The sequence below is a fragment of the Eimeria maxima genome, genomic scaffold (genome assembly GCF_000499605.1).
Source record: "Eimeria maxima Weybridge genomic scaffold, Emw_scaff867, whole genome shotgun sequence".
Classification (NCBI taxonomy): Eukaryota; Apicomplexa; class Conoidasida; order Eucoccidiorida; family Eimeriidae; genus Eimeria; species Eimeria maxima.
In genome coordinates this window covers 4,292-16,434 of record NW_013566822.1, presented here as the reverse complement: position 1 = coordinate 16,434, position 12,143 = coordinate 4,292, and the positions used below count along the sequence as shown (strand labels likewise).

Below are 12,143 nucleotides of genomic sequence, written 5' to 3'. Positions count from 1 at the left end.
CACATTCCCTATCGCAGCAGCGTGAGCTGGTGCGTTCGATATTATTCACATCAAGTGAACACACAATAACCTTTGGCAAATTTTGCAGAAACCCTTCCAGGACCTTCCTGTTGGTGTCGGAAATCATTGGAAGCTGCAGACAAGCGAGCAAACTCTTCGCATATTGGTGGTGAACCCCACTTCCTGCGTAGCGGCAAAATGCCCCACACGACCCTCGTCCCTCTGTTACGAATACACAAGTCGGTCCAGGGACACCACTAAATGAGCTCGGTCCCGGTGCCAGAAACCTAGCAAAATCTAGCCAAAGCCCATATACCACAACCCTATCATGCACGCGCATCATAATGCTCTGCGTCTGCAAAAACTCCAGCGCTTAAGCCTCTTGCCCGTGGACATCTTTAAAGAAGTAGATGCTCTCCACGCCACCTAAACCGATGAAATGCAAAGTCACTTATCCTCGCGTACTTCCTGCATACAACCCACGGATCAAAACGGGCTATCATAAAGGCTGCAATCCATCCCAAGAGAAGCAACGTCAACAAAGGTAATGCACACACCTCAAACGACTGTCAATGTGCCATAACACCGATTGACCCATGCGATTTCACCCTCGCACCACAGACCTCTTGAAATGAGCGGGCTTCGCCACCACTTCGGGCCAACAGAGAACCTCTATGTGCGTACGTTCCCTACTGCCAGCTAAAGCGAAAATCTCATCCGGCTTGCTGTAATACACAACACCTAACCGCCATACCTACCTCCTGAGCCAACAACGTGCTCCTCTAAGCAATTGCAACTTCACTTTGCCACCACAGAACCTCGTGAACAAACAACAAACCCGTGAATGCGCATCCTCTAAAATGTTGCGCAGCCAGGAAGGAATGCAAGCAAACGATCGAATACCACCAGGCAAACGCAAAGACGTTTCCACAATCGGGTGGGGAGAACGCAGCACGTGGACGCGCCGACCCTTCATCCCTGCATCCAGCTCACAACATCCGCAAAGACAATAGCAGCTGCTTGGGTTGAACGTCTGCACATCGCTGTTACACCCAAAAGATCCAGCGCATCGTGTGTATTTGTAAATGCGCCAACCCACTTTCAGCTCCCGGAAGCACCTTAGTTTCCTCATGCAGCTTTTTAGAATTTGGAGCTGTACTCCGATAACCAGGTCAGAAGTAATTTGGTGAGCGGTACAATACGTGGAGTCACAGCAGCACTAGCCACTCCTTGAGCGCCCTGGCATTCGTGTCAAGAGGCCGTCTGGCGCCTCGTTCTACTCTAATGATGAAAAGCTGTCAGATGGACAACCTGCAACTGCACGCGCCAGATATTCCCAAGAGATATACCTAACACTTTGGTTTTGGGCAAGCCAACCTGCTAGATGCAGGTATACCTGCCAAAGCGCCCAACCTTCTTGCATGGACAATATGCAAAAGAAGTGAGTAGAATTGCGGAGCTAATAACCGGCTGGGGCCACAATCAAGCATGTTCCCATGCACCGTCATGCCTCAGGATTTGCTGTTTGCTTTTAATCAGTTTGATGCGCTTGCTCAATCCACGTTTGCATGCCTTTATAATAAGTGCAATTTGTTTATTTGAGCTGGAAACTACTGTGGATTAATTTGACGACGATATTGCTAGGATTCCATACGAACAAATCGAGTTCTATCATACTAAGCAACTTTGCAACTTGAATGCACGCATTTGATGCTGCAAACTGTACTATTGCACTACAGAGTCAGAAACACAGCATGGCAAGTACGCTAACTGCCCCACTCTGCACGCTTCACACCAGTGAATGCCATGACACGAGAAGGGCATCTAGCCATCCAAGATCTATACGAACCTAAGCAGAAGCAATAGCGCGATTCAGAACTCGTGCTCAGCAAGATAGGTGCACACACATATGCAGCACACGACGGTCTTCCTCTGCCACGTCCATGGCTCTAAGCCCAAAGACACACTGGTGCGTTTGCACACAGCACGCAACCCCATAATTCTGTAATGCACATTCTCCGTCGATGATTGCTGTCTTCCAACTGAATACACTCGTGGTCCCCTTCAACCAACACAAGGCGTCCAATTTAACACCGCCTCCAACACACCAAACTCACAAATAAACGGGTAGACTGCTAATCGAAGGCCACCCTCGCAACTAGTGCCCACATTTGACTTGCCCGATTCCCAAAGTCGCCCTGCAAGAGCGGTCATGGTGGGAAGATAGACAACCACTCATGGCAGTGAACATATAATTGGGATTTAGCGACTACTGACACCCCAAATCAGCCAGCAATTGCACTCGAAAATCACGCCCACTACAAATGAGGGTGCAAGGCGGTGATAAGCATTACACGAGTGTCAAAACGGTTGCAAATGACGGAACCCACAGGCTGGCCTCGTAAGTACGCAAAGAGCGAAATTTTCACAACTTCTGCCCGCGCAGTCCCGCTTCTGGTTGCGATGCTCTGTGGAACACAGTTGGGTTCCCGGTGAAACCAATCGGCCAAACTCTAACATGTTCCAGATTCCAGCACTATCGTACCGTTATTGTCATGCGACACGCATCGAATCAGCGCAACCCATCACAAATTGCTTTATGGCTGCTCCCCGCGTGCACTGCTTGGTGCGTCAGAGCAAGCAGATACTCCAAAGTCATGTGCCAGCTTCTGCACGGAACTTCCGTTGGAGCTCTCCGACCAGCACTCCAGCCAATCCGGGATAGCAAGGAACCGGCTTCGTGAACAAATTGATCGCTGCCCCAATACCTTGTCGGCGATATCACGTCAAACAAGGATTCTACGAGAGGGCATACTGCCCAGGTATATAACATATTATGGGCAAATAAAGCATATCCGACCTAAGTTTAATGCTTAAACTTACTACAAAAAGACAAAATGTCAATTTTATTTTGAAAAAATTACATTCAAAGTCTCAGCTAATATCATTCCACTCTTAAATCATTTCATCAGAAGTTCTCGAATCGCTCCTCATAGAATACCTGCATTACTCCCTTGTCCAACTGTTTCACGACGTTCTCAACCCAGCTTAGCCATAGTTAAGGCGAGTCATTGTGACCTTTCGTAGCAGGTAAACACAGCAACGTGAAACTTCTGGACCCTTTGTGCAAAGTTGTGCAGGCAGTCGTACTTGCAAAGCGGCAGGCCTTCTGCGGGCAGCCACGACTCCAAGGACTCCGATTAGTATTGCTCCAAGTAGAAAAATCACACCGTATTCCTTGCGAATAATTGGGCTGCGGATATTCGAGCGTTCGTTCTGTTGCAAATGCTTCTGTGCCGTGGCATCCGTCTGATGAAGTTCAGCGACACTAGGAGCCGAACTGGCAGCATTTGCATCAGAAGCTAATGCTAACACAGCCAAAAATGCCAATAAAACAGGAACCGAGAATTTTGCCATCTTCAGGAGTGATCCGGACACACACACACACACACACACACGCACACACGTACAAACACGCTCATACACAGGTTAAAATCCTAAGGCGACTCAGGAGTCTTGTGCTGTCGTAGTCTCCAATATTGTGAAACGGTTGATTTCTAGGCTGTAGAAAACTATTGGTTAACATGTTTTCAAGCAGGCCCCGTTGTAAACTTGATTCAGTTGTCAAGCAGTGAACAGGGGCTTCGCGCCTGCAACTACAGGGCTTTTTGGAGGCGATCACGGTCATGCCTCTTCTGGCCAAGGTTCAGTTAGCTTCCGTTAACACTGCAAACCTATTAGTAGCTTATCTTTTTGAGAGCCAAAAGCTGTTAACGAAGGGAGCCCAGTTTGTTTCTTGGCACAGAGCGCAGCAGGAATTCACTCCGGTTAATAACCTTCTCTATTAACACTGCACCGGTCACCACATGTTGCTGGCTGCCAACTGCAATTGTACTCTTCATGAAACGTTTCTGTTATTACGGCATCTTACTCTGAATGGAATACGCGAATTACGTTCGCTTGATCTTGAAGAGACTCTCAATTTTGAGTCACCTCGCCACAGAAGTCATATCTTGATCGTGCCAGAGAAGTGGACGGCTGATATTTGGCAAAGGCTTCTGGATTTTTCAAGGTACTTTGTGTATATGCTTTAGTTGAAGCATTGGCAATGTGTCTAAGCATAGCCCCTTTGGAGGTATTGGGTGTTTGTGGACGCTGCCAGACAGAAACGGTGGCGGGTCCAGCTGTTTGGACACAACAGAGCAGAATCTGCAGCAGAAGGTAGTCTACCCGTAGTTGACGCATGAACAGTTACCCGGCCTTATTAGGCATGCTAAGCGCAAGTAGGAAGACTACCTGAAAACATGAGTCTTCAGCAGTTCCATACAATCATAGCGAATGCCGCAAGCATGCTTGGTTGTGCATGCGTGCGCGGTTGTCTTGTTGAACTATCTGGGGTGCAACAATGTTCACCGCAGATGTTGAAAGGCTGCCAGCTCTCCATCTGCTCCAAGCACCTGCGGTGCGGCAACTTGGGCGCCTGAACACCGGGGAGAAAAATCATCTGCTTCTGTGAAACTCGTACCTAACGTGTTCGAGGGCGACTGTTACACTTGGTAGCAGCACCCGATTCACGGTAGCTGGTGAATAAGGAGCTTCACACCCACAGAAGTGTGCGCTGCTTCACAGAAGTGAGTAGGACCAAAGGTGCAATAAATACACGCAGAAGGTCTTGAGAAACCCTGAAGCCTTTGTCAAGTCTCAGTCTTTCACCTTATTTTGCAGAATGCAGAGTCATCACGTCTGGTGTGGCGGTGAGCCACAGCTGGAAGCCCCGTGGAGATGAAACGATCGACATTTCTGGACCCCACCCAAACGATGTTTTCACAGCAAAAACGTTTCATCCCTTGCCGGCCATCGCCACATAGAGGTCATCGCGGTGAGGGCACAGCTTTATTGGCGTATGTTCAAAGCTTTATAACTATTATTGCAAATGGCATTCTCGTTGTTTGACGGGAAGGCACGACGATGGTAGCTATATCCTAGCATGGGTTCTGCTTTTGTGTAGAGCATCCAGACTTCAAAAGCTCCTCTACACGAGCTGCAAAATGCGTTAATTCGTATGTCGGCACGGAAACACGTGATGGCAGGGGTGGGGAAGAGTAAGCAGGGCAAGCTACCCATAGAGCACCATATTCAGAGAGCATTGTATGGAGAAGTATCAATTGGGGCAGACCTCCAACAGTGGCTTCCGAACTTCTGTATCAATAGTTCAGTGCGGGGTGCTTACCCGGAGCAATGCGGCGAAGATGGAACTAAGTAGTGAAGGGGCTGACCTCGCGGACATGGAATACGTAGCCATAAAGCAGAGAAAAGACGCTTCTTCTGCCACATTAGCAAGAAAGGAAAAGGGCGTGTTTATAAATGATATAGATATTGAGCCTGGTAAAATTTGGACGGTCGATTACAACAGCTCAAGAAAGGTACGAAAAGCGGGATCGGAAAGCAACAAGCGGGACTTGTCCTCGAGAATGTATCGGCAGCAGCCTCTGCTTCTTTCGCAATAACCAGCATGACGTAATTCTACATTGCAGACGAGTGAAAACAGACTGCAACTTGGGGAAAAACAAGACTTTCAGAGCCTCCACCAGGCGAATTAACGCAATGGATAGGGAAATCCTGGGGCGCACACGAAACAACCGGCGCAGTGCTGGGACCAAAAGAGTTGATAGTTGCACGCGCAGATTCCTTTAAAATTGGCTGTGTGCTTACCCAAGTTTGTATTCATGGGCAACGGTTGCTGTCGCTGCTCGGGTTTAGGGGTTAGGGTTTGGGGTTTAGGGTTATAGGGTTTTAGGTTTTAGGGCCTTACGGTTTAGGGGTTTAGGGTTTTAGGGTTTAGGGTGTTAGGATTTAGGGTTTGGCGTTTGGGGTTCAGCCTTATATGCGCTACCGATTGCCTTCATCCATGGGCTACCCCTTCTAAAAGCATGTGATTCAAAGCCTATGATCCAATCGTTGTGCATCGGTTGACTACTTACTGATTCATTACACTGTAGCCTTCTTTCGCTAGCTTCCCTTGCTTAATACTTTTCAACTCTTCCGCATCCTGCCACTTTCAGGCCTGGGAGTAAGCCTGTATCGCAGTGCGTTCCGAGAATCTTGCATAATCCCGATGTGCCCTGGATAATTACTAGCCTTAATTATATAGCCACCATTGTCGTGCCTCCCCTTCTAATGCCGAAGAAGCTAGTATCTAGTGTACCTTTTCTGGCGCTTGCTGGAGAAGAAGATAAGCATATAGCGAGACAAATGTTGCCTGGCAGCCGCCATATTTGGGTGGTCGGCTGTGGCAGGTGCACGCTTCGTAGTTTGGCTGCACAAACACTTACCTTTGGATAAAAAGAAGAAGTTAGGCGCGCTTTAACTCAACGATACTGGTAGCGGTTAGTAGCCTACCCACCACATGGCAGATCCTGTTCAATATCCATTCTTCAAGGAAGGAAGTGATTTAACAAAAGTTTTGGGGGAGTTCAAAAAATTTACTGTTTGTACTGATATTTTTGAGGGATCTTCGCTCCTTAGCGATCTGCAAAGCGTCTGCAGCACCTCCTTTCTGTGCGCGTGAGGTTTGTTCCTCTCACGTGCCACTGTTGCCTGCAAAGTGTAACACTGGTCCTCGATCATATACGGTGATCATTGCAAGTTGTGACGGAACCGAATTCCTACAATGGCAACTCCATAACAGCAGTTGAACTCCCTTCTCAGCCTCTAGGTATCGTATACCGCAGCAGTTCATGCGCCCGGAGCACCCTGAGAGGTGGCTTGCCATGCGTTGCAACCCACAGTCACGTACAATCTCGCAGTGTTCGTGCACATTTAATCGTGCCAGATACATTACGCGGCCAGATCAGGGATGCATTACTAATGCTTGGACCCCAGCCATTGCCTACTGCCTGAGGACCTTTTTATTTGTTTCGGTTCAAACTCCAGTCCCGTTATTCTGTGTGGCCAGCGGAGGCTGCAAGCAGAAGTAATCAGCAATTCCATACATTGCTGGTTATTGCTCTGCGGCATTAACCAGCAGTGAATGTAATTGCTGAATACTTTTGCTTGCAGGCTTCCTATTTGCGTGCATGTTGTGTAGTAAGGCCCAGAATGGTTTCATGGGCAAACTGCACACAGATGCAATTCTAGATGGAGGGCCAGACCCACCAAGATCTCCTACAGGAATAGTCTGCAAGGACAAACTAACTTATAAAATGACATTGTGGAGCATATTTGTAATTTTCCAACTAATCTAGCATGCTCCAGAGTAGAGTGTTCCTGCGGTGCGCCACCGATGGTGTAATGAACGCTGATTGCAGGACAACACGAATGTTACAAATTCTTGTCTTCCTCCTTTCTCGTTAGTCAAAAGTTTTCCGCGATCCACAAAAAAGGTATGAGGCAAGTTTCACTGCCAAGGGAAGTAAGCTGAAGTTGGGACATAACACAGATCGGGTCCTAGGTCCATCAGCAGCCATGAGCCTGGCGGGGGACCGTCATTGCGGGGTCACTATCGCACGCTTGGACTTCAGCATATTTGATCTTTATTCGAAGCAGCAAGCTTATATTTCAGTGAATACAGGAATATCACAATTCTATGGACACCGCAGACACAAGATATTTGAGGCAACATGTCTCGCGGCCGCCGCCGGACCTTTAACAATGGGCACTGCAGCTTGCCCCGCCCTCTCCTGCAGGCGATAAAACTTGTATTTCTTGTTCTATTGGCATTATGGTGCGTGATAACATCAGCTTCAAATGAAAATCCGGCGAGTTCAACCGGAACTCTCGTTCAATTAGATCAACCAGAAGTCACGGCGCAGCTGTTTGAACGAGCGGAAGTATATGAGCACAATCGCCATTCAGTTATTAGCAAGAGTCACATGACGATTGTACTACTCTCAATAACACTATTTGCACTCCTGTGCAATATGAAGGCATCCAGAAAGGCTGCCAATTTGGAAGTAAGCCTGTATGCAGCCCGGGTTCAGTAGTTTCACGTTACCGTAACAATTACTCGTCGCACAGGGCAAGTTCACTTGATTTAACCTACGATATGCAGCGATAAGCAAGAATTTCTACAATCGATCTGCAGGCTGGGGGGAGGTGGGGCGGGGAGAAGGGGGCAAGACTTCTTTCTAATATATGCACCATGAACGGATGACCGTCGATTTTAGGATTGATGGAATTTTTTGGTTGATGCCCTGCTCATGGCCTCCCTTCGCCCGGTGCCGAAGTCAATGCATCCTCAACACTGTCTCGATCTGCCTGCCATTCGATCATCAGATTACGCTTCTCCTGAATGACAAAAAGCATGATGGACATACGACTTCACATTTTCGCCTGTGAATGTATGTGCGCCAACAGATATACTGTGAATGCAGCTAGTGCGCTGTTCGCTCTACTGTAAACAGCTGGTGCCTCCCCTGGCATGCCACCCACCACGTATTTGGAGTCCTTGCTACACATAGGAAGGGGCTTTCCTACCAGAGTTTGCAACTACACGAAATCCGAAAGTCCTCATGTGGCACGCAAGGCTGACGAGCCGATGGTTGAAATCTTGCCTGAATTCCGGGGAATTGGCGGTGGGCTGGATTGAGCGCAGGAGGTGGGCACTACGTATACGCTCTTACATCTTACAGATTCATTTGTCGTTGTTGCAGGCCGATTATATTTCGAAACACAAGAGCCCACCAATAGTACGGAAAAGCTGAAAGGGTGGTGAACGTCATGTGCTACGCATGCTTGTGAGATTCAACCTGGTATTAGAGGTCAATGACGCTTGGTTCAGGCTGCATATGGAGGAAACCGCGTGTGGGGCTTGCAGGCTTGCAGTTAAGGCCTGTTCATTTGTGTCCATCCATGACTGCCGTGAAAATGCTTGTTGTTACAACACTTGACGCGTAGCATAATGTGAATGGTGAAAATGTGCAACTTTTAAAGTGTAGTCCAGTGCCTATATGGCAACTGAGCAAAGAAGGTGCGCATTCAGGTGTGCTCACCGAGCCCTGATGGTAGAGGTGGTTGCCCAAGACGATCAGCAGAATTTCTGCGCGATATTTTGGGGCATTTTCAGGCACATACCGCGCCACTGTGGTAGCCTAGTAATGGCAGACAGCCTGGTGACTGCTGTAGGCCTTACCTGGCGCTATCTGAAGGGCATAACATTGGGGTAGCGATTGATTTGTTCAGGAAGTGAGTTCCTTCCTATCAGGGATTGGCAACCTTGTTGGTCGGAGCCCTTCAACAGCAGTCCCGTGCAGAACCTAGCCTATTGGCTCGCCGTATATTCAAAAGGAATAAGAGGGTTGCTTCGGACGCGTGCAGCAGAGTTGGCTACAAAATAGTCGCCGTTTTATATACTGGCTGTGACGCGCCACCTTCGTCCCAACAACAGAAAGTGGGGAGTAGCCATCGAGCAACTTTGGGAGCGGTAGCGTTAATTCAGTTCGATAGCGGTAGGATTTGGAACATGCTTGGGTTTGGATGGTTGTTTTTAGCTGAGACAGAGCTGTGATCCGCCGAGCATCACCATCAGCAACAGGCCCGATCATGGGCCAGCTGTACGAACTTCGTTTTCTGCGTGCTCATGGATCCAGGCTGTGCGCTCCTTCATTTTCAGTCGTTTTGTCATTTTTGTACTCATACCACTACCTTCTGTCACTCTTTTGCCTACATTTTAGGTGCCGTTCTGGTGCCTTGGCACTGAGGAAGAATAACGGCGTCCAGCATACATGAGGGATGCAAGGTAATTTTGCTCTGAACCGCGTGAGGGTGCGGCACTGGCGGCAAATAGATATTTTTGTGGTGGCAGGCAGTGTGCTATTTCCTCTACGAGAGCAAGGGTTATAGGGCGGTTGCTTCTTCGTTGCTTATGTTGCTTAGCCCCTAGGAGGGCGTTCCCAGTGCGGTCTTGCAGTTGTTGCTTCATCCTGTACTAGGTGCACGCGCGGGCAGTGTATGTCGTTGAGCACTGGTACGTGTCAATGGTGTTAGAATGGTATCCCGTTTGTCGAAGGCCTTATTATTTTATTGCTGCTTTTGGGAGTCAGCGAGTGAGCCATGCGTTCGCATGTTGCAGTAAGTGCCCACTTATCGCGAGTGGAAATTTGCTGTGGACAATGCAAATACGAAAACTGCAGGTGACGGAAGCCGCCAGAAGAAATGCGTGTGTCGGCCTTACTTGCGGGCTGTTGGTGTGGACCAGCAGCATCTGCAATAATGGGGCTCCGTCGCAGTACCCAGTGTATGCTCCAAAGTACCTTCTGCTTTCAGGGTTTCTGTGTTGACTTAAGTCTCCCTTGCAGAAGGTTATATCACGCGCCTCTCACTCCTCAAATATTCTCTTCATCGTTGTTGGACTCCGTTGTTGGGTAGCGTGTAAGCGCGTGGATGGTTAGGCTTTGCATTGTTCCTGCAAGGGCTTGGAAGCTATTGTCTTCAAGATTGAAGTGACGGAGGGATAGGCTGGGAGCTTTGTTGGAAGTTGCGACCCCTCCAAAGACCGCCAAGTTGCACGTCACTGCTTCCACACCTGAGAGTCTATATGAACAGCAGTCGATACAAATTACCTAGGTGCAAGGGAGACTGCCATCGTCAGCGCCTGCTGATATCTCATTGTGGTAGGCTTGGTCGGTGTGGCCTTAGCACGTGAGTTTTCCAGTTAGAAAATTCTTTTTGTCGGAGGGGATGCGATCACATCGACGTAATCCTGACAGAGCGAATTTAGTACTGCTTGAGCGCTCGACTCAAACATGCGGCGCTGCGTGCATTGTGATGCCATACTGGGTTGTTTCAGATGCATCTAGAACTCAGAGGAGCTTCCGATTGATAGGCAGTGCGCTCATTTAGTTGGGTAAAGTGTAGTTTACGCTTTGCAGCTTGCTCACTGGAGGAGAGCAGCGTGGGAGCAATGTGAACAAGCATGCCCCGTCCTCAGGTTTGCTGATCTGACCCATGTATATAGCTTGACGAAAGCAATATCGTGCTTCCTTTGCCAGTGAAAGGCATATAATGGGAATGAAGCTAGTGTTGATGCATAGCCACCTCATATGCATTCAGTTGGTGAGTCCACACAGACATGTCAGCGGAAGGTCTGCTAGAAGCATGATTCTCCGGTTGGCCGTAGAAGGGGGCAAAGGAAACACACTCTAAAGGCAGATCCCTCTTCTTTTCACCTGCGCTGCTATAGTTTTGACGAGCTAGGTTATATGTGTATGTGGCAAAACTGCTTAGACTCTCTCTACCTGTTTTATTATGTTGTACGTTGTGCCTTGTGGTCAATCGTCAACAATATTTTGTGCTGCACTGGCACAAGGACAGCTTTACGTCGACGAAGCTAGGAGGGATATATAATCTTTTCGAGCACCTCCTGATCAATACCGTGCCTTCGGAAGTCGTCGTGTTAAGGCGGTATCTGCAGTGTACCAGTCATTGATCTCAATTATGAGCTGTTTATTGCCTTGCAAATTGAGTTCCAGGCCGTCCGTCCGCTTCTTTGCTCTGCACAAATCTGTGCTGCCCGGGACCGAAGACTCGCATAGAATAGCAGTGCTGAGGTCGTATAATAGTAGTGCTTTCCCAAGGCTTAGCAAAATAAGGTTTTGAACGTCTTTCGTATAAGCCACTAGCCGTACTCTGAAGTAGCAGCTCCGCAACCGACGCATTGTGAAGTTCAGGGGGTGAGTATGGGCTTTTCTTATGTACGGAATGCCTTCGGATATATTGATCACCATACGACGGTGGAGGCGTGCCAATGCGAAATCTCAGTGATGCAAGTTTAATGGCGTTCAGCAGGCATTTGGCATTCTCAACGCAGTCAAGACGACCGGAAGCAGGCGGCCGGCCTGCAGCTGCCTGTAACTTTGGTCTATAAAAACACATTGTACAGCCTTGTTGCTGGTGCTACCTTCAGTGTCATGGTTGGGGAAGAACAGCATGGCACGGTGGTCATCTGCGTAGCAAACCCCTCCGGACTGGCTACCAACGGACCACGCCGAAGATTAAATTGGAATACATGTTAGGAGCTTCCGACATTTATGGGGTGAAATCCCTGGATAGTTTAGGCCGTCCTATGTCACCAAGAAACGTTTTTAATGCTTGGCATTCACTCACTCAGACGGGGCGTATTCTGTTGGGCGCAGGCAGTGAGCTCG

At 48.6% G+C, this 12,143-nt stretch overlaps 1 protein-coding gene across 1 annotated transcript; it reads left to right on the top strand.

The window, feature by feature from the left end:
* Window positions 1-5,249: 5,249 nt before the first annotated feature.
* Window positions 5,250-5,926, top strand: EMWEY_00044690 (hypothetical protein, conserved; the record flags this gene model as incomplete). Its single annotated transcript, XM_013482949.1, has 2 exons — window positions 5,250-5,423; window positions 5,858-5,926. The coding sequence occupies 2 exons, from the start codon at window positions 5,250-5,252 to the stop codon at window positions 5,924-5,926; spliced, it is 243 nt and encodes an 80-aa protein (XP_013338403.1).
* Between the last annotated feature and the right edge of the window lie 6,217 nt (window positions 5,927-12,143).